Raw genomic sequence first — 21,069 nt, forward strand, 5'->3', positions numbered from 1 at the left:
GGAACGAATTCTCAAAAGCCAGCTGGAGAGCTACTGTGTCTGCAGCAGATAAGGAAACAGGCTCAGGGCAGAGATGTCATCTTCCCTAGCCAGGTACCCATCAAAGTGCAGCACTCACTCCAGCCATCAGCTCAGCGCCTTCAGCTCTGGGGGCCAGCCTGGCCGATGCCTGGTCTAGAAAGCCACTTGTCAATGGATTTGTTTATTGCGCCCTGTATGTTGAGTTCACGTGAAGGCATAAGTAAGTAGTGGGCCCGAAGGATGGCTCGGTGGGTAGAGATGCATGCTGCCAAGTGGCAACCTAAGTTTGGTCCCCAGTACTCAATCAAAAATTCAGTTCCCACTGGGAGGTGGTGATGCACACTTTGAATCCCAATGCTCGAGAGGCAGAGGCAGGTGGATCACTGTGAGTTCAAGACAAGCCTGGTCTACAAAGTGAGTCCAGGACAGCCAAGACTACACAGAGAAACCCTGTCTTTGAAAAACAAAAACAAAAACAAAAACAAACAAACAAATACAAAGTTTGATTCCCAATGGTGAATTGAGAGAATTGGCACGTGGTGGCATGTGCACCTGTCCTACACACACACACACACACACACACACACACACACACACACATACACACACACACGCACACATACACACACATACACACACACACACACATACACACACACACACACACATACACACACACACACACATACACACACACACACACACATACACACACACACACACATACACACACACACACATACACACACACACACACACATACACACACACACACACATCCTAAAAATAGTGGTAAAATTGACAATAACTCATTGAGCACTTTATTGTTTTTTGTTTTCTTTTTGTTCTTTTATTTATTTATTTATTTATTTATTTTTGCTTTCCTCCTTCTCCTCTTCCTCCTCTTCCTTCTTCTTCCTTTTGTTTTGTTTTGGTTTTTGGTCTTTTGAGACAGGGTCTCTCTTTGTAGCCTTGGATGTCCTAGACTTGCTTTGTAGACCAGGCTGACCCTGAACTCACAGAGATCCTCCTGCTCCAGCCTCCAGCACTCATTGAATGCTTTTTAAAACGCTGTTGTTGGGCTAGAGAAGTGGCTCAGAGCTTAGGGGCTTCCAGAGGTCCTGAGTTCAATTCCCAGAAGCCATATGGTGGCTCACAACGACCTATAATGCCATCTGATGCCCTCTTCTATCCTGCAGGTGTACATGCAGGCAGAGCACTGTGTACATAATAATAAATCAATCAGTCTTTTTAAAAATGCTATTGTTGGGGCTGGAAAGATGACTCGGCAGTTAAGAGCACTGTCTGCTCTTCCAGAGGTTCTGCGTTCAATCCCCAGCGACCACATGGTGGCTCACAACCATTGCATGCAGATAGAGCACTTATACATAAAATAAATAAGTCTTTGAAAAATGCTATTATTGCCTGGCGTGGTGGCTCACACCTTTAATCCCAGCATTTGAGAGTCAGAGGCAGGTGGATGGCTGTGAATTTGAGGCCAGCCTGGTCTACAAAGCTAGTCCAGGACTACCAAGGCTAACACAGAGAGACCCTGTCTCAAAAAATAAAACAAAAAACAAAACAAAACAAAACAAAAGCTATTATTGCTAGGTGGTGGCACATGCCTTTAATCCCAGCACTTGGGAGGCAGAGGTAGTCGGATCACTGTGAGTTCGAGGCCAGCCTGGTCTACAAAGTGAGTTCAGGACAGTCAAGGCTACACAGGGAAACCCTGTCTCAAAAAACCAACCAACCAACCAACAAACAAAACAAAACAAACAAACAAAAAGCTATTGTTGAGAGTTGTGGCAGATGCCCTTATTCTCAGCGCTCAAGAATTGCACTCACAAAGATCAGCAGTTCAAAGTCAGCCTGGGCTACACAGTCTTACACAGTTTTTTGTTTGTTTGTTTGTTTGGTCGGTTTTTTTTTTTGCCTGTGTTTTGATAAGGAAACCGAGAGTCAGGCAAAGCTGCCCTCACGTGGAGGTCAGATCTGAGCACCGCATTCACACACTGGTAGTCACCTTCTAAACTCCAGGGTTGTGGACTTCATCCCCCTCAGCTCTAGCCAGAGGAGACTCCAGCTTTGCGAACTTCTGAGTCTTTACTCAAACCAAACAAGTAGATGTGGTAAACAAAAGTGATGTGCAGCCAGTGTGAGGCCTTTCTCAGCAGCTTTCCCCTGCTCCCCCCACCCCCGACTACCAAACTCGGAGTCTGTGTGCTGTGATGTAGCCAGGTTCAGACCCTGTCATCAAGTCCAGACCCCAGTTTGGGGCAACAGAAGTTTGTTTCTTTGTTTGTTTAGACAAGGTCTCACTTTGTAGCCCTGGCTGTCCTGGAACTTGCTCTGTAGACCAGGCTGGCCTTGAACTCACAGAGTCCACCTACCTACCTCTGCCTTCTGAGTGCTGAGATTAAAAGTGTGCACCACCACACCTGACAATTTTTTAAAGATTTATTTCTTTAATTAACTAATTTTGGTTTTTCGAGACAGAGTTTCACTTTGTGGCACTGGCTGTCCTGGCACTCACTCTGTAGACCAGGCTGGCCTTGAACTCACAGAGATCCAACTACCTCTGCCTCCCAAGTGCTGGGATTGCAAGTGTACATCTCTGTGCCAGGCTTTTTCTTTTTAATTTTAAAAAATTATCTTTTGAGACAGGGTTTCTCTGTGCAACCCTGACTGTTCTGGAACCCACTCTCTAGACCAGACTGGCCTCCAACTCAGAGATCCACCTGCCTCTACCTCCCTAGAGCTGGGGAAAAAGGCATGAGCCACCGCCTAATTTGGAAATACTGTTTTCATTATTAATAAAATTAAAGCTTTTCCCACCACCTCTCGCTGGCTCAGGCTGCCTTCTCCAGCTACCCTCTCCAAATTTTGGCTTCATTCTGTAGTTAAGGATCTTACTGGTGAAGAGGGCCAGATCCCTGAGGCTGTGAGGTTTCCCAGGTCTGAGGTGTCACCCGTAGCTTGGCTCCTCCCACTCAGAGACTGATTGGTTCGCCGAGCTGGGCAGGGCAAGGCAGAGGGGTGTGTTCGTCTGGGGGGCGTGTCCTTCTGCCGGGACGGTGACTGACAGGGATGGGAGGAGGAGCGAGAGAGGAGCAAGTTTGAGGAGGGTATGTTTTTCCTTGGATCTTAGCCGCCTGAGGGCGTGTCTAGGGTGTGGCCTTCAGGTCTGGCCCTGCCCCTAAGGTCTTACTCTGAGCTCTGCAGCTCCGGTCCTGAGACTTAGCAGGAGTGTCAGACTGAGTCGGTTTCCCGGGCTTCAGGCAGTGACCACCGGGAGCCATGACTACAGTGGGCCGAAGGTGCTCGGCGCTGGGGCCCCGAAGGTGAGTGACCGAACTGATTGTAAGGAGGGCCAACGGATAGCAGGAGTAGTCCAGTGGGGAGATGCTTGTCTCCGGAGCAGCTGACACACCCTGCTATGGGTTTACATCTGGGACTTTGTTTTTCTTTTTTGACGCAGGGTCTCCTGTAACACAGGATGTGCTCAACTTGAGTGTATGTGTGTGCGTGTGTATGACAGGGTCTCTCTTTGTAGCCCTGGCTGTCCTGGAACTCACTGGGTAAGCTAGGCTGTTCTCGAACTCCGAGCGATCCGCCTGCCTCTGGGATTAAAGCCATCGCCACCACGCCCGGCCCTGTGCTCAAACTCTTGATCGTCCTGCATTCACCTGGCAAGGGCAGGGGTTACAGACCTGTGCCACCACACCTGGCAGCAGCTGGAATTTTTTCTTCAGCTGTGACTGCTCCCTGCCTTGTCTCAGCACACGCCCAGCACCTCTCTGCTCAACTTCTGGCAGCTGCTGGAGAGAGAACCCATTTTCTAAGTAAAGATAGAAAAGTTTGCTCTCCTGTTTGACCCGCCTAGTGGAAGTCAGATTAAGAGTTTGACCCTTACCTCCTAGGCTCATGCTGTCAAGTCCTAGGAACATTTCCCCCTCAGGTAGGGCCAGGGCTTCTGAGGAAAGGTCTTGAGAAGCTTCAAGAATATAGGGTTTAGGACTCAGGCAAGGCTTGTTCCAGCCATGCCTCTAACACCAGGCTTTGCCTGCACCCCACCAAGAGAAATATCTGAGTTGCTCAGCCTCCCACTCCTGAAGTGTTCAGGAGTTCTAGGGTGGGTTTAGCAGGCAAGATCAAGGCCTGTTCCGGTGCCCCAGGACCCAGTGTCCCCTCCCTAGCCCCAACCTCCAGGGCCTATTGATTATTTGTCACACCGAGTTCCTTGGAGTCAGGACTGCAGTGGGGCTCCCAGGCTACCTCTGGTCCGAGCTGGGCCTCTGGTTCTCCAGGAGCCAGCATGGATCGGAGATGCTCTCTGAGGGACCCTCCAGCTGGGCAGAAGGCTAGCCAAGAGTGCCAGTGAACAGGATGCCCACCCCCCCACCCCCCCACCCCCCCCACCCCCCGCTGCCCAAGGGACCATTCAAGTGGATGTCACAGTAGCCCAGGCTGGGGAGATAGTGCCCCTCCCCCAACGCTGGGAAGGCAGGGTGCACCTGGAGCTGGAGGAAGGAAGAGGTGAGGCTGCCGGGATTTCCTGGTGCCCTGTCTCTGCTGAGATCATGTAGGTTGAGGCAGAAGGAGGCAGGAGGGGCCCTTCAGTTGGCCAAAGGGAGTGAGCGCAACAGCCTAGCCTGTGTCCTCCACCCAAGAAACAGGGCCCTCTGCTGGGGGGAGGGGGAATGATACAGCCGGGCCCAGACAACTCCCTGGCCCCCAAACCAGTGTGACAGGGGAGGAAGCCAGGCCTGGGGAGGAAGGGGAACCCCACATGCCTCACCTACCCACACAGAAATGTCAAGCCAGGGTTCTGTTGCTTACCAACTACCAAGCCGCCAACAAGCTCTGGAAGTGGTTAGACAGACCAAGGCCCAAAGGGGAGGACTCTCCTGGGGTTATACATTTGTGAGAACCTAAGTTTACTCTCGGGATGGCCTAACTCTAAGCTCAAACCTTAAGCACCAGGCCACACTCCCCTCCCTCAAAGAAAATCTTAAAACGTTTTCTTCCACTGTTTCAAATGGCTTTCCACAGTGCCCCAGTATTGGGCTTATTTCATAGAAGAGCATTCTTAGGGTCACAGCATCTAAGCTGAGTTAGCACTTCATTCACATTATTATTTTTTTTTTGTATATTTTAAAAACTGTATTTACTATCACATTGGCGTAGGTCCTGTCAGAATGCACGTATATGCGGAGGCCAGAGGACAACTTTGTTGTTCTCTTCTATGTATGGGATGCAGGGACTGAGCCCTGATCAGTCAGGCTTGCATAGTAAGCACAAGTTCTTTACCCACTGGGCCATCTCACCAGCCCATCATTTTTCAGCATTTCCTGAAGTTAGACCCAGGCTTTTAGCTTGTCCCAGGCTCTGGGCAGAGAGCAGTGAGCACACAGGGTTTTGCCTAATGGAGGCCTCATCTCAGAGCCAGACAGATGCGTTATAGGAGCAACTAGAGAAAACCAAGCAAATTTATAGTCAAGTAAGGAAACTGGTCTTGGGGGAAGGGCTCGTGATATCAGTTTAGAAAGGTTGGAAAGAAGCAGGCAGTGGTGGTGCATGCCTTTAATCCCAGCACTCCAGAGGCAGAAGGCAGGCGGATCTCTGTGAGTTCGAGGCCAGCCTGGTCTACAGAGTTAGTTCCAGGACAGCCAGGGCTAATCCAGAGAAACCCTGTCTCAAAAAACCAAAAATCCAACCAACCAACCAACCAACAACAACAAACCTCCCCAAAAACAAACAAAATGGGAGGGAAAATAATTGAACAAAGAAAGAAGGGCCAAACTCACATGCTGTCTGGGGAAAGCGTGCCAAAGCGTGAGAATGGCATGTGCGGTGTCCTGAGGTGGGGAGCATCTTTGTTACTTGGTCACCAGCAGAGATCAGAGTGCCTGGAGTAAAGGATGGAAAAAGGAAGCAGAGAGCAGATGGGTCCAGGCTCCCACACAGTCTTGTTGTAGGAGAATCTTTTTCCTAGCAGATATGGCTAACATATATTTTTATTTTCTTGAGTCAAGGGTTCAGACAGCCCAGGCTGGCCTTGTGTCCACCCCAGAACTGAGGGTGACCGTGAGCATCCTCTACTTCTCAAGCGATGGAGTTTTGGGTGCACACCAGCACACCTGATCTTATGGGGTGCTGTAGATGGAACCCAGAGCTTCTTGTGTGCTGGGCAAGTGCTCCACCCACTGAGCACGTCTTGCCCGTGCCCAGCCTTTTGACATTGTGACATTAGGTTGTCATCCGTAAACCAAGTTGGCAGTCATGCATTGGGCTGCTGTCCTCAGCCTCATGTAGCCAGTGGGTTGGGCCCATCTGCAAGGGGATCTGACTTTAGCCCTGTCCTGCTCCGTAGTGCCTCCTTAGAATGCGCATCTTGCCATTCCCAGAAAACCAGACCCCAGCCCTTACTCCCAAGAAGGCTGTGTGGAAGGACACTGAGTCTGGGGGTGGGGGTGGGGGTGTCAATGGCATCCTAAAATAAGAGGTAGGACATCTATATTGTCCAAGCCACAGTGCCAGGCACTGCAAGCAGGCCAGGACACCCCCACCCCCAACCCCCTCTTCCCCATTTCCTTTTGGAATGTTGATTCTGGTTCAAGAATTTCCAAGTCTCCCCAGAGTCCCACGACCCTCTCGGCCCTGCAGAGTGACGTTAGCTCCCGGGCATCTGGTAGCTATTACCCCGTTACCCGTGGAGGGGGGGAGTCACCGTGGGCTTAGCCTGCGCAGCCTCCCTGGGCTCAGGGTGGCTGGTCCATGTCTTCTGAAGGGGCCCAGCTGTTCTTGGCTCTCATTTCCTGTGAAGACTTTCTCACAGTCCCCAAGACCCCAAGATGCCTTGGGCTGTGGGAACGTGACTCTCTTAGGAAAGATGAGCTGTTCCCCACACTGACTTCCCACTTAAACCACATCGCTTCCAGCCCTTGAGGGACCCAGTTTTGTTTTGTTTTTTTTTTTGCAGGTTGCTGGACCTGTGTTGGGTGAGGGCCAAGCAGGACTGAGTCAGATACCTAGTGAAGGAGTGTGACTCAGTGAGTCCCTTTCTCCCTCTGAGCCTTAGTTTTCCCTTGCATGGCAAAGGTCAGACAAGATGGCAGGTAGAGGCCTGGACTTAGACTTGAGCTCCAATATATGGCAGTTGCTTATGCTGTAGGAGGGGAGACCGTGTCAGGGAGTTGAATGGGTCTCACTCAGCATCACAGCTTTCTACTTCCTGCTTAGGTGCTTTTCAGCATCCCTGAGGATTCCCCAAGCCCTTCTCACCCCATTTTTCTCTTCCCAACTTTGTCTCCTGCCTGTCTGGGTGAAAGGCTATTTACTTCCCATCTTTTTTTTAGCTTCCTTCTGTTTCCACTCAGGATTAGCTCCTCATTTGCAGGGATGTCACTCCACATGAAGGACATGACAGACACCAACCTGGCCCACCTCAGCTCTATCCTGAGCTCTGGTCCCCGGGCCCAGGCACCCCACTTCAGCTGGGCTCTCCCTGCCCTACGATGTAGCCCAGCACAGCCGGCAGATGCTCCACACTCCTCCTTCTCCAAGGGCCTCCCTGCGGGCTCTCAGCTCTGGCCAGTAGGTTTCCAGTCCCAGCCAGCAGCTCAGGTTCAGCATCCTTGACTCCTCCCAGTGCCTTTCCCTGTGGCTCCTCACAGCCAGGAGGATGGAATCAGGGATGCAGCCAACCCAGTGGCAGCCTGTGCTGCTATAGGGTGTGGCAGGGAATAAATCCCAGAGACTCTCAGTCCCCATGGCTATCTCCTGTCTCAGAGGAGATCCTGCTTTCCACCCCAGCTTTCTCTGCTTAGGTGAAGCTGAAAACAAAACAAAACAAAACAACAAACCAAAGATAGGGTCTGTGCAAGGAAAGCTCTATCCCCAGAGTCCACGTGGACAAGGGAACCTGGCCCTCATCCTCATACGAGCATCATAGTCTTCCAGGACAGACATGATCCACCCTCTGAAGATGAGGAAGCCGAGCCTCAGAGGCAGGAAAGCAGGTGGCAGAGCTGGGTCGTTTCCTCTCAGGCCATATGACCAGACCCTGAGGCCCAAAGGAACAAACTCAGGCACAGAAGGAGGGCAGCCAGGCCTTTGCAGAGGGTAAGGCCACACTTGGTAGAGGAGGCGGGGCAGCCTCCCTCTCCCCTTCTCCAGGATCCTTGGGGAAGTTCACCCTTCCTTCTGGTCCAGGCCCAAGGTCCCTGAAGGTGAAGTTCTGGTTCTAACACGCATTAGGGAAATAAAAGGATAATGGGTACTAATTAGTACTCATTAATGCAATTAATTAAACTGATATATGCAACGCACGGTGTCAGTTATCAGAACAAATCAGTTAATACAGGCAATTAAAGGGGTTGGTTATTTAAATAATGAATGCTGCTGCTGAAAGGGCCTGATTTAGCTCAGTCGTCACCGTTGCCTGTTAATTGATTTCACCACTAATATCAGAGGGGAAGTGTCTTTTAAGTATAAAATGTAAGAATTAATTAATTAATTCATGGAGCTGAGTTTTAACCAAGACTTTGATTCCTGGATTCGATCATTGCAATAAGAGGAGGTATATGCTAAAAGATGTCTGAGCAAACTGAGAGCCGAAGGCTGGTCCCTGCCTGTGAGGCAGACAGGGTGGCCCAGGCAGAGGGAATGTCATGTGCAAAGGCCCAGAGGTTGCAGACCCTGGAATTCTTTGGAAATAGTTGACAGAGGCTGGAAAGCAAGGAAGTGTGAGGAGGAGGAGGGAGGAGAAGTGTGTCCAGGGGAGGAGGTGTGTGCTCTGTGGTGGCGTGCTCATTATCATCACAAGGTGCTGTGTCCGGGACGATGGCTCCGTGCGTTACCGCACTTCTTTCATAGGTGTGAGGACCTGAGTTCAAACCTCTAGGACCCACAAAACAGGCAGCTTCACACGTGTGAGAATCTGTGATCTCTGTGCTCCCTAGTGGGAAGGTGAGAGATGGCCACAGTAGAATCCTCGGCAGCCTGCTGGCCAGGTAGCACACGAATGCACGGGGAAGCCTGCAACCCCATCTCAGACAAGCTGGCAGGCAAGGACTGACACCCCACCCGGTGGAAGATCCTCTGACCTCCACATGAGTACAGTGGCATGCACGGGCCTGCATTCACACACACACACACACACACACACACACACACACACACACACACACACACACGACATCCCCCACACTGAGTGCTTTGATAGCTTCTCAACACTGTTGTGAGCCAATGTCTCTAGAAGGAAAAGTACACAGGGAACAGAAAGAGCAAAGCCAGCCAGGCGAGGGTAGTTCAGGCCTTTAATCCCAGCACTCAGCAGGCAGATCTCTGAGTTCGAGGCCAGCTTGGTCTACGCAGTGAATTCCAGGACAGCCAGAGCTATGAAAAAAAAACCTTGTCTCAAAAAAAGAAAAAGAACAGAAAAAAGCCGAAGGCTGGGCATGGTGGCGCCCTCCTTTAATCCCAGCAGAGGCAGAGGCAGGTGGATCTCTGTGAGTTCGAGGCCAGCGTGGAGTACAAAGTGAATCCAGGACAGCCAAGGCTACACAAAGAAACCCTGTCTCGGCGTGGGGGGGGGGGGGAGAAAAGAAAAGAAAAAGAAAGAAAGAAAGAAAAGAACAAAGCTCCCGAGGAGTTGGTGCTGGTGGGGTTCTCAGCATCTGGCCTTGGCTGGAGCTGCCCCCTATGCTGTGAGTGTTCCTGGGCACTGCAGCAAGGAACCCACCATCCTGGAGTCTGTTAGGACCCTTGACTCCCAGGCTAATGGAACTGGGCTCCTGCTGCCAGAAGGTGGAACAAAGGGAAGCTGGGCTCCCACTTTTATTTCAACAGGGCTATTAGGAGTTGATAAGTGTGTCTCAGGGCCACAAACTGGGGAAGGGTGGCCCGTGGTAATCTTCAGGGCAGTAACAGCCGTGGGTTGTCAGTGGACATAGCCGTGTTGTGTACTGGGATGCCAGAGCGCTGTAGCTGGCAACAGAGGTGAAGGGGCTGAAGTTCGCTGGCCTGCAGCTCTGTCTTGGATGACCTCCTACCCTCTGAGCACCCGAGCATGCTGAACAGCATCCCGTCCATCCTCATGGCTGTATTCCTGCCGCAAAACCTAAGAGGAAGTGGACAGGAAACAGGAGGAAGCACAGGGTTGATCCCAGTGTGTCCCTGACAATTTGTTCCCAGCAGTGAGAGGATTTCCGGGCCTGAATGGCCGGAAACGTTGGGATGGGACACCTCACCTCACCCGGGAAGAGTGAACAGAGCGGACGGGGAGGAGCTCTCTCATCCACCTCCCGTGCAGTGTCCCTGGCCAAGGAGCAGTGCCAAAGAGGCATTGGACACTTGAGCTTTTGCAGACTGCAGCCTAAGGGACAGAGGGTAGAGGCCAGGAAGGACTTTCTTTTCTCTTCTTTTGTCTTTTCTTTGTCTTTTCTTTCTTTCTTTTTTTTGGGGGGTTTTCGATTTCGAGATAGGGCTTCTCTGTGTAGCCTTGGCTGTCCTAGACTCACTTTGTAGACCAGGCTGGCCTTGAACTCACAGCAATCCACCTGACTCTGCCTCCTGAGTGCTGGGACCATGCACAGCTAGGAAGGACTTCCTAGGGGAGAAAGCTGGTAATAAAAGGCTTCGGAAAATCAAAGCCAGGAGTAGCTGTGGGGAGCCCTTGGCCTCAGGAGCTGGGGGAGGGGGGAGGTGTTTCTTTTTCCTTCCTTCCTTTCTTTTTTCCCCTTTCAGTTCTTCTTTTGTTTTGAAAATTAGGTTGTTGTGTTTGAGCATACATTTTTTTTCCCATTTTGCGGATGGGAAACCTGAGGCCACTGTCTGGGAGCAAGTGTTCAGCCTGTAAGAGGAAAACAGTATGATGGCTGCCGCCGGCAAGTGCTCCATTAAGCCGTGTGTGCTGCTGTCCTTTTCTCCTAGATTGTGTCTGGCACCACGCTGGGGACCAGGGTTCGCTGGTGAATGACCAGTCTGCACTCTCATGTGGATCTCTGTTAATTTTCAGTTGAGAAATAAATGTGAAATGGTCGTTGCAGGTAGGAACGGGAGAGACTCAGGGGACAGAAGCAGGTGGGAGGCAGGAAGTAAGGCCAAGGGCTGTTGTAGGTGGTGTGGCCAGGGAGGACTTCTCTGAAGAGGTGACGTTAAACTGAGCCCCGAAAAAAAGTGGGGGAGGAAAAAGCCTTGTGAAAATCTGGGGAAAGGGCTGGAGAGATAGTGCAGTGGTTAAGAGCACCGTCTGCTCTCCCAGAGGTCCTGAGTTCAATTCCCAGCAACCACATGGTGACTCATGACCATCTATGATGGGATCTGGTGCCCTCTTCTGGCCTGCAGGTGTACATACAGGCAGAGCACTGTACACGTAATAAATAAATAAAAAGAAACTAAGTAAGTAAGTAAATAAATAAATACAAGAAAAGAAAAGAAAATCTGGGGAAAGAGAGTTCCAAGCAGTCTTCCCAAGCAAATGCAAGAGCCATGTGACAGGAACAAGCTGGCAAGGCCGATGCAGCTGTGGCAAACGAGGGACAGAACGGTTGAGGTAGGCCTGGCAGAGTGTTGGTGAGGCAGGCAGCCAGGCACCACCAGCACACAGAGCCATAGAGGTCAGGGAGCTACAGCCCAGTTATGTCTGTTTTCTATCATGGTAACAGCACCCCTTAATTCCAAAGGAGGTAAGACGTTTGCTGTGGAGCGGAGTGTAGATTTGATTCTTTAGTGGATGCTGCAGAGCGCTTGCCTAGAGCATGCAATGCCTGGGCTCACGTCCCCAGCACCAGAAAAGAGGGAAAGCATTTCAGACAGGGTTTCAGTCATGTACCTATAATCTTGGCTACTCCAGAGACTGAGGCAGGAGGATTGCTTGTATCTAGGAATTCAGACCAGACAGCAGCAGAGTGAGCCTTGGTGGGTAAGAGGAGCGGCTGGCGATCGAGGCCACCTGCGCTGGCTGACCGCTTAGTCACTGGCTGGCCTCAGAGCTGAAGCTGACAGAATGGGTAAATGGACAAGGGGAACCAGCAAGAAAGCCACAGAAGGGTAGCACACACCTGTAATCCCAGCCCTTGGGAACCAGAGGCAAGCAGACCGTTGTGAGTTTGGGGCCAGCCTGGTCTACAGAGTTCCAAGACAGGCCGTGCTAAAACAGAGAAGCCCTGTCTCGAAAAACAAAATGAAACAAAATCAAAACAAAAATCATGGCTGGCTGCAGGGAGAGAACTACCGTAATCTGTTCTGAAGGGAGGGTTTCCTTCCGGGGCAGGGGATGGCATGTTGCATAGATCAAGGCCTGCTGGTGGGCCCAGGGTAGAAAGTGTACCTGAGGCTTTGGTAGTCACAGCAGAAAGGGGAGAGCCCAGCAGGAAGGTATCCAGCCCAGCAGGAAGACAGTGAAGGACCAGCAGCTTGTGGGTGGCAAATTGGAGATACCTCCGACAAGGAAGGGCCCGAAGGGGACAGAACATTGGGTGAGGAATGCGGCTGCATTAGCTGAAGGTTTCAGTTTGTTAGGCCATGGCCAGGCTGGGTATGGTTGTGCGCCTCTATAATCCTGGCATTCAGGTGGAGGCAGGAGGATTAGAATTTCAAAACCAGTCTCACATACCCAGCACTTTTGTGTCCAGACTGGGCTACAATGAGACCCTATCTCAAAACAAATGCAAAAGCACACAGACAGACAGACACAGAGACACAAACACAGATACACACACAGAGATACACAGACAGACACACATATATACACACACAGACACAGACACAGACACACACACACACACACACACACAGACACACACACACACACATACACACACACAGAAAGCTGTGCTGGGGGAAATGACTCACAAAGAGGACAGCTATTCAGCATCCTGGAAAAACAGCCACCTCTGGCCTCTGTAAACTTCATCCCTCCACCCTGGAGGCACAGAATAGATGTGTACTGGCTCTAACCAGCAGCATCTAGTATGCTGCAATATAGACGCAGACCAAGCAGTGAAGGGCCAGAGGAGAAGGGCTGAGCCTTAGCCTGGGCCCTCTAGAGTAAAGAGTTGGGTGTGGAGATTGGGTGAAGGACAAGGAGAGGAAGCAGACACAGGAAAGCACGTGTCCTGAGTGGGGTGAACACTCCTCCTGAGTGCTCTAGACAACTCCATTAAGCAGTGGCTGATTTACAGAGAGGAAATGCAGGATCAGAGAGGTGAAGGAACTTGCTCAGGGCTGCACAGCTGGCAGGGGTAGAACAGCCAGAGGGCCACCGGCCCCAGCGAGAAGCATTCTGGGCTCCCAAGGTCAGAACCAGGCCACAGGTTAGCAAGCAGGTGGACACTTGTGAGAGCTGAGAAGGGCTGAGGATACTCACCTCTCTCTGTTCCTTTCTTTCAGGACCACTGCCGAGCTGGAGGCTGCTGGAGACTACGTGAAGGTAGGCGGGACAGCCTGGGGCTTGGCCGCGGTATGATAGAACACTCAGTGCCTGCTATGAACCAGACTTCCTCCTAGGAGCAGAGGGTCAGAGGGTGGGCAGCCCCTGGGGACAGCTATTTGCCATGCCCCCTGCCACTCTGATGACCCCAACCCCACCAACTGGATGGGGTCCCAAGGGTGTTACCACAATGAGATCCCACCCTGTCTCGGAGCATCTATTGAGGGCAGTGCTGGCATGGGGCAGACATCATTTGGGGTCTGGGGATATGGCTCAGTTGATAGAGGGCTTGCCTCATATACAGAAGGCCTTGGGGGTCAGTCCCCACACCACATACACCGAGTGGGCTCCTGCATGCCTGTAATCCCGGCACTCAAGGGGCAGAAGGATAAATTCAAGATCATCTTCAGCTACATAGTAAGATTTGAGGCCAGCTTTGAACAAAAAGCCGGACTTGTCCTAGGGACCAGGACTGTTGAAGATACAGTTTGCATGTCTGAGTACATGCTTGCATGTGTGTCTTTGTGTGTGGTGTGTGTGTGTAAGTCAGAGGACCTCGTAATTGTTCCTGTTCACAGTGGCTCTCACTAGGACCTGGGGGGGGGGGCTCATGAGCTCCCGGGATCTTTCTATATTCACCACCAATGCTGCTGTTTCAAAGCAGTGCTGTCACACCTAGTTTTTTTTTTCTTTTTTTCTTTTTCAATATGGCTGCCAGAGATTGATCTCACGTCCTCATGCTCATATGCCAAACACTTCACAGAGTGAGCCAGCCACAGCATATACGGTTTGTTGTCATTGCTTGCTGAGCTTGACGGCACATGATTGTCATCCCACAACTTGGGAGGTCGAGACAGGAGGATTGCAAGTTCCAGGCCAGCCTGGACTACAGTGTAAGATCCTGTCTAAACAAGAAAACATGGGTTTTTACATGCTCAGTCCTGATGTGACTTGATAAGCTGGCGCAGATGGGAAGTGGGGAAATTCTCCTTTCTGAGGAATAGGGGGAGGGGGAGGGGGTAAGTGGATGGAGGGTAGGACTGGGAGGAGGGATGGGGCTATGACCAGGATGTGTATATATTAAAAAAGAAAACAAGGCAGGTGTGGTGGCACACGCTTGCTTTTAATTTGAGCACTCAGAAGGCAGAGGCAGGCGGATCTCTGTGAGTTTGAGGCCAGCCCGGTCTACAGAGTGAGTTGGACAGCCAAAGAAACCCTGCCTCGAAAAACAAGAGCAAAAGTAATAAGACTAAATAACATTTTAAAGGCCAACTGCCTGCAAAACCATGCTGAGTGCTGACAGAGGCACCTTTTGCTCTTTTGTAAACTTTTATTTATCTATTTATTTTGGTTTTCGAGACAGTGTTTCTCTGTGTAGCCTTGGCTGTCCTGGACTCCCTTTGTAGACCAGGCTGGCCTCGAACTCACAGCCATCCTCCTGCCTCTGCCTCCCGAGTGCTAGGTTTAAAGGGTGTGGCACCACGCTCAACTTCTTTTGTAAACTTTAAAAAAACATTTACTAATTCATTTAAGGTGCATGTTGGAGTCAGAGGACAACCCGTGGGAGTCAGCTCTCCTTCCACCACGTGGGATATGGGAGGAGACTCATTCCCTCAGCCTTGGCGGTGAGGTGGCTGGCTGAGCCATCTCCCGAAGCTTTTGTTGTTCTCTAGAGAAACCCAACTCATATTGGGTTTTCCACTTGCAGATCAGAAACTGAGGGCTCCCTCACAGTCACGAGGGATTTGTGGGGGCAGGAACCAGAGAAGAATTACACAGTTTGGGCACATTTTATGACCCATCAGAACTAGGATTGATGGATGAATTTAAATGTAGCCCTGGCTGGCCTGAAATTCAGTATGTAGAACAAGTTGGTCTCAGACACTGGCCTCTACCTCTCCAGTGCCGGGATTAAAGCTATATCTCGCTTGCTCTCTCCCTCTACTCTCTAGGGTACCCTCTCTCTAGGGTACCCATACCCCCTTTCCTTCTCTCCCCATGCTCATTTAATAAACTCCTCTATAACATTAAAAAAAAGCTATATCTTAAATAGCACGTGCATTGTGTGTGTGTGTGTGTGTGTGTGTGTGTGTATGTGTGTATGTGTGTGTGTGCCACGCACACACCTATGACAGGGTCTTATGTAGCCCAGGGTAGCCTCAATCTTACAATGTAGCCAAAGATTACCTTGAGATTTTTTTTGGGGGGGGTTGTCTTGTATTTTGCTTTATTTTGTTTTGTTTTCTGAGACAGGATCTATCTGTGTAGTCCTGCCTATCCTGAAACTTGCTCTGTAGACCAGGCTGGCCCCTGCCTCCTGAGTGTTAGCATTAAAGGCATGCACCTGTGTGCATCTCCCTGCACCTCCCCACCCCACTACCATGAACTTTTTATCTTTTCACCTTTATCACCACCATGCTTGCATTATGTGGTGCTGAGCATGAAAGCCAAGGCTTCTGGGTCTAGATTTTTTTTTTTTTTGAGACAGGGTTTCTCTGTGTAGCCTTCGCTGTCCTGGACTCACTTTGTAGACCAGGCTGGCCTCGAACTCACAGCAATCCGCTTGTCTCTGTCTCCCGAGTGCTGAGATTAAAGGCATGTGCCACCACGCCCTGCTCAGGTCTAGATTTTTGTCCCAAGTCTGGCAGTGACTTGGTGGCTTGCTTCCCTGAGACTTAGCATTTGCTCATGTGAAGCTGGAGATTTTAGGAGCTCAGCGAGACTGCACCTGTGCCGATGAGGAAATGCTTGAGTCTGGACCGGGGCAGGCTGGCCTGGCCCCAGATCTCAGGGACATTGAGTCACTGAGCTGCTGCAGCACGAGGGACAGGTTATATGGGGGAGCTGAGCCAGGGATGGGGCTGTCATGAATCTCACAGATCTGCTACTAACTTTGTCAAGGCAACTGAGCCTTCTGAGGGCTCGTGGCTCTCTCTTGTCCCCTTATGGAGTTGAAATATAGATTTCAGGGCTGCAGATACTGCCTTTTCCTGCAGATACAGCATGTCTAGCCTTTTCCTAGCTTGTTTGAGGCCCTGGGCTCCATTCATTAGAGGAGGAAAAGACTTTGAAAAATTATGGGATGGAGAGATGGCTCAGAGGTTAAGTATACTACTACCTGCTCTTCCAAAGGTCATGGAAGAGTTCAATTCCCTGCAACCATGGGGGGGAGGGGGGCGCTCACAACCATCTATAATGAGATCTGCTGCCCTCTTCTGGCCTGCAGGCAGAACACTGTATATATAATAAATAAGTAAACCATTTCTTAAAAATTGTAAGTGGAGCCGGGCGTGGTGGCGCACGCCTTTAATCCCAGCACTCGGGAGGCAGAGGCAGGCGGATCGCTGTGAGTTCGAGGCCAGCCTGGTCTACAAAGCGAGTCTAGGACAGCCAAGGCTACACAGAGAAACCTTGTCTCAAAAAACCAAAAAAAAAAAAAAAAAAAAAAATTGTAAGTGGAATATCACCTGCTTATTGGACTGGGAACTCACGGTCCTTAAAGCAATCTTAGCTTTGTTTCTAAAGTCTCTGCAGAGGCAGGTAGATATCTGTGAGTTTGAGGCCAGCCTGGTCTACAACTCAAGTCCAGGACAGGCAAGGCTACACAAAGAGACCTTGTCTGGAAAACAAAACAAAAATAAATAAATAAATAAAGTCTCTGCTGATGAGGGTCAGAATCCATTGTTTCCGAACTCAGTTCCTTCCCTGGAGTGTTCATCTTTGAAGTGTGTCCAGAGCCCCCAAATCCCCAGACAATGACAGGAATCTTGGACTCTCAGGATTTCAAAATAGTAAAGATATAAAGTATCAAGCTCCGAGTTCAGAGCTTCAGGTGTCTACAGAAACTAACCATCTGGGGACCAGAGAGGTGGACTCACCTGCTTGAGGTCACACAGCCTGTGGTAAGGGTTTGGATACTGGATCTAGATGTATTATTGTTTGTTGTTGTTGTTGTTGTTGTTGTTGTTGTTAAAATAGGTCTCCTGTATCTCAGGCTGGCCTTGAGGTTATCATGTAGCCAGAGATGATCTTGAAATTGTAATATTCCTGCTTTCACCTGCTGAGATTACAGATGTGTGCCACCACATCCAATTTTTGTAGTGCCGGGGACTGCACTTGCTGGGCAAGCAAGCATTCTGCCAGCTAAATCACATCCCCAACCTTCCAATCCAGATTTTGATTGTTTGATTCCTTCTGTGGGGGCGTTGGACTCAGTGCCTAACTCTTGCTAGGCATGCTCAGCTATGTGAGCCCTAAGAAGCCGCAAATCCAGGTTTGTGATAACCCAGTTAGGAAATACCAGAGCGTCTTTCCTTGGTAATTATGTGGCCCTGTCAACTGTTTTTGATTGAGCTTGGCGACACTCACAAAGTTCAGCACAGGTCTCCACCGTGTATTTCAGACATCTCCATACAAGCCAGTCGGGGTTTAAAGAGAAGGGCCCCAGGCTGGGAAACCCCAGGAGTCAGAGGGCTAGGTGACCTGCGCTTGGCGCCCTAACAGCCTTCTGAGCGTGGCACTGCCAGAGACAGCCAGTCTAACCCTGCTATTCTCAATTAGAGATGAGAAACCCGAAGCCACAAAGGATTGGGTTAAACACGGGGATTTTTGTAGCTTTAGATCGAATTGAATTCAAAGTCCTTGCGGGCTCAGGGTCTGGAGGGGTGCGAGAGTCGGGGAAAGCAGGAACCTCTCTCTCATCGCCTGCCCGGGGTCCCTACTCCACCCCTCTGCCCTGGATGCTATCCTTCTTGGCAGGTCCTGGGGAACCCGCACAGGGGAATGGGGTAGCGGTGGAGGGAGGAACAATGGTCCCCTCCCCTCCCTCTCCTCGTTCCCCTCCCTCCCCAGCTGGCTGGAGGGTGGGGTCTCCCTGCCCCGCCTCCCCGCTCCTCCCCCGACCAGGCGATGAGGTAATCGCGCCGCTGAGAGGCACGCGCAGCCAGTGCCCAGCCCGGTCGGTCCCCGCGCCCCTGCCCCTTCGGCCGCTAGCCCCGGTACGCTCGGGGGACCCGGGTCTCCCGGACGCACCATGACCGAGCGCTGCAGCCTGTGGAGTGCACTTTCCGCCGCCGCCTGCTGCTTCTACCGCGGCTCCCTGGTGCAGGTGCAGGTGAGGGGGCGGCGCGGGTGCCCGGGTCACTGCGCCCTGCCGCTGAGGTGGGGACCGCAGTCCAAGAACATCCCCACAGGGTCGCGCAGCCTGTACCGCGGGCGAAGGGAGGGGGCGGGGTCGCCCCAGCTCACCTCAGGGTACCCGGGGCGCTCCGTGGGGCGCGGGTGCAGGGGGGCATTCCTCGGACTCTGGACTGCAGGAGACGTGGCAGCGAGTTGGAGGTGGGACTCAGACTGGGAAGTGGGCTTCCTCCAGTCTCCTCTGGAGTCCCAGATGCTGACCCCGGGCCACCTGGCTCCCTATTGTACCAGGCACACAGGACTGGGGTCTAGAGGCTGAGCGAAGAGCAGGATGCTGCAGGGCATGCTGCGGACACCACGGTGTCGCCACCCTTCTACCATCTGAGTGGACTTGGGGTGCTGGGGGTGCAGGTCTCACATCCCAGCTGGCCCAGCAGCACGGGAGCCAGCGGCGGCGGTGCGAGGGTTAAACGGAAGGGGGTGGAGGGGAGGACCCGACCCCGCCTCTCTGCGGAGCATCCTCTGGGGTGGCTGTGCCAGGGGTTGGGATACCTAAGGGAGTCAGGGAAGTAGTGGGAAGCCGCCGGGTGGGAAGAAGCTGAGACCCTGACAGAGGTTCTCCGTACTCTTGACTCTGGGACATCCTGGGAGACGCGGGGCGCCTCACCTCTGATCTCCCCCAACCTCACACACACATTTGCTCGGAGCCCGCCTGAATGACGGCCCCGCCACCGGCGGAGCGCAGCATCCCCGCTCGGGCCAATCAGGCGTGCGCAGGCCGGGAGGCGGTGAGATCATCTCTGGCCAATCGCAGTGCTCTGAGCAAAGGGATGCTGCATTCGCACCTACTCCCCCCCTTCCCCCCCCCCCCCGCCCTCCTTGCCCGCACACTCTTGGGAGCTAAGGACCCCAAGGGCCAGGGTGAGGAGGAGGTCCTCGGGCTTCCCACCCCAGGTGTGTGGGAGGACCAATGCCCCCTTCACCCCCAACTCTGACCATTGATTAGGGCTGGAAACGAGGTGCCAATTTCTAGCACCCTTTACAGATGAAGCTACTCAAACCCAGCCAAGAGAAGTGACTGGTCCAAGGTCACCTAGAGCCCTGTCTTGGGGCCACATGCTTTAGTACGCAGCCTGCCTCTACTTTGCTGCGGAAGGGGGGCAGGGGTTTCAGTGGTGCTGTTAGGAGCAGAGAGTGGAGTGTGTGTAAGGCTGGTACAGGTTCTACTCCCATGTGCCCCTCTCACCTTTTTTTCCCCAGAATCCTATGTGATTCGAAGGGAGAGGCCTGGGCTGGTTTAAATATGGCAGAGTAAAAGGGAATGAGACCAGTGATCCTAAGGAATAAGGAGACCTCTTGGAGAAGTGTGGGAATCTGAAAAGGCCTGAGTGTCGGCTTTGCCAAGCCCTCTCTGCCTGTGGCGAGGGCATTGATTTCTGCTGTGTTGTGGGCAGAGGCCTTGCAGCATCCAACCCTGGTCCCTGCCTTATCCTTGTGCAGCCAGACCACTCCGACTGTCTGTCTCCAGAACGCCGAAGGCTTCTTAGAGCCCACACTGTTTCCGGCTCACTGCCATATGTTCCTGGTTCTGCCTTAGCTGCCTTTCAAAAAACGACCCATCATCCTCCCAGAATTTTCCCTGGTGTCTATCCTGCTTGGCTGGCCCCTCAGCCTCCTTCCCTTACACTCCTGTGTTTCTGGGCCAGGACTTCGGGATGCTCTGCCATGGACTGTGGGCCTCAGCTGACCCCATACTGTACTCCTCTGAGATTTCTGCGTGGTCCCCCTCCCCCTCCAGGTGGCGTCACAGCCCTGCCCCACTTACCCACCATCCATAGACCGGCATCTGCCCACCTCTGCCTCAGCTCTTCCTGGCTCACCCCTTTTCCACCTGCTGCTTTCCCTCAGTTTCTGACCAGGCAGAGGGACACTGCATCTCCGAAGATGTAGGCACCTGGAATTGAATGGTGGGGGGTTCTGCATGGACTTGCCCTAGGGCAGTGGACTATGCTGATTGCCTTGGGCTCCAGCCCCCAGCATAGGACCCAAGGTGAGGCTGATCCATGTTGAACGAATGAAGTTGAAGAGTTTAGCCATCGCTGGAAACATGGTTGCTGGGAAACAGAGGAGATGAGGATGGAACCTGTGTGGATGGTGGGTCTTAGGACTGAAATAGTGTGAAGAGTGGCTTACCAGACTCCAGGAGTACCCAGGAGAGACTCTGTCTCCTTGCCTTACCTGTCCACACACTTCTGGTCAGTTTCGGAGTGTGTGTCTCGGAGCAGCCATCTTTAGGGACTGGCAAAGTGACAGGAGTAGCTGTGAGGTGAGGTAGATCCTGGGGTCCCACTCATGCTACTGAAGGCCAGGCTGCTCACATGGGGTCGACTTACCTCTATGGTGGGGTGTGCCTGGCAATGGGACTCTCCTCTGACCACAGGATGCCTGGGATTGGTACCTGCTAAAAATCACAA

General features: G+C 52.0%; 1 protein-coding gene and 1 long non-coding RNA gene across 5 annotated transcripts in view; one reads left to right on the plus strand and one right to left on the minus strand.

The window, feature by feature from the left end:
• Positions 1–21,069, plus strand: part of SH2D3C (SH2 domain containing 3C) — a 38,511-nt gene that overhangs the window by 5,771 nt on the left and 11,671 nt on the right. The window contains exons 1-2 of one of the 3 annotated variants that reach the window (XM_084798111.1): positions 3,224–3,365; positions 13,420–13,459. In XM_084798111.1, coding sequence (XP_084654237.1) covers positions 3,322–3,365; positions 13,420–13,459 — 84 coding nt within the window. In that variant the 5' untranslated portion in view covers positions 3,224–3,321. Of the gene's footprint in view, positions 1–3,223; positions 3,366–13,419; positions 13,460–18,363; positions 18,573–21,069 lie in introns of those variants that run through there. The other 2 variants (XM_084798110.1, XM_084798112.1) reach the window with 2 other exon arrangements.
• Positions 6,544–18,243, minus strand: LOC311606741. 2 transcript variants are annotated; one of them, XR_014782422.1, is made up of 3 exons: positions 17,338–18,243; positions 13,397–13,532; positions 6,544–10,147 (listed from the first exon to the last, which is right to left on the minus strand). It is a non-coding gene; the product is annotated as an uncharacterized lncRNA (long non-coding RNA). The 2 variants fall into 2 exon arrangements; XR_014782423.1 differs by having other exon boundaries at positions 6,544–10,402.

This window comes from Acomys minous (genome assembly GCF_964271855.1).
Source record: "Acomys minous genome assembly, chromosome: 10".
Lineage (NCBI taxonomy): Eukaryota > Metazoa > Chordata > Mammalia > Rodentia > Muridae > Acomys > Acomys minous.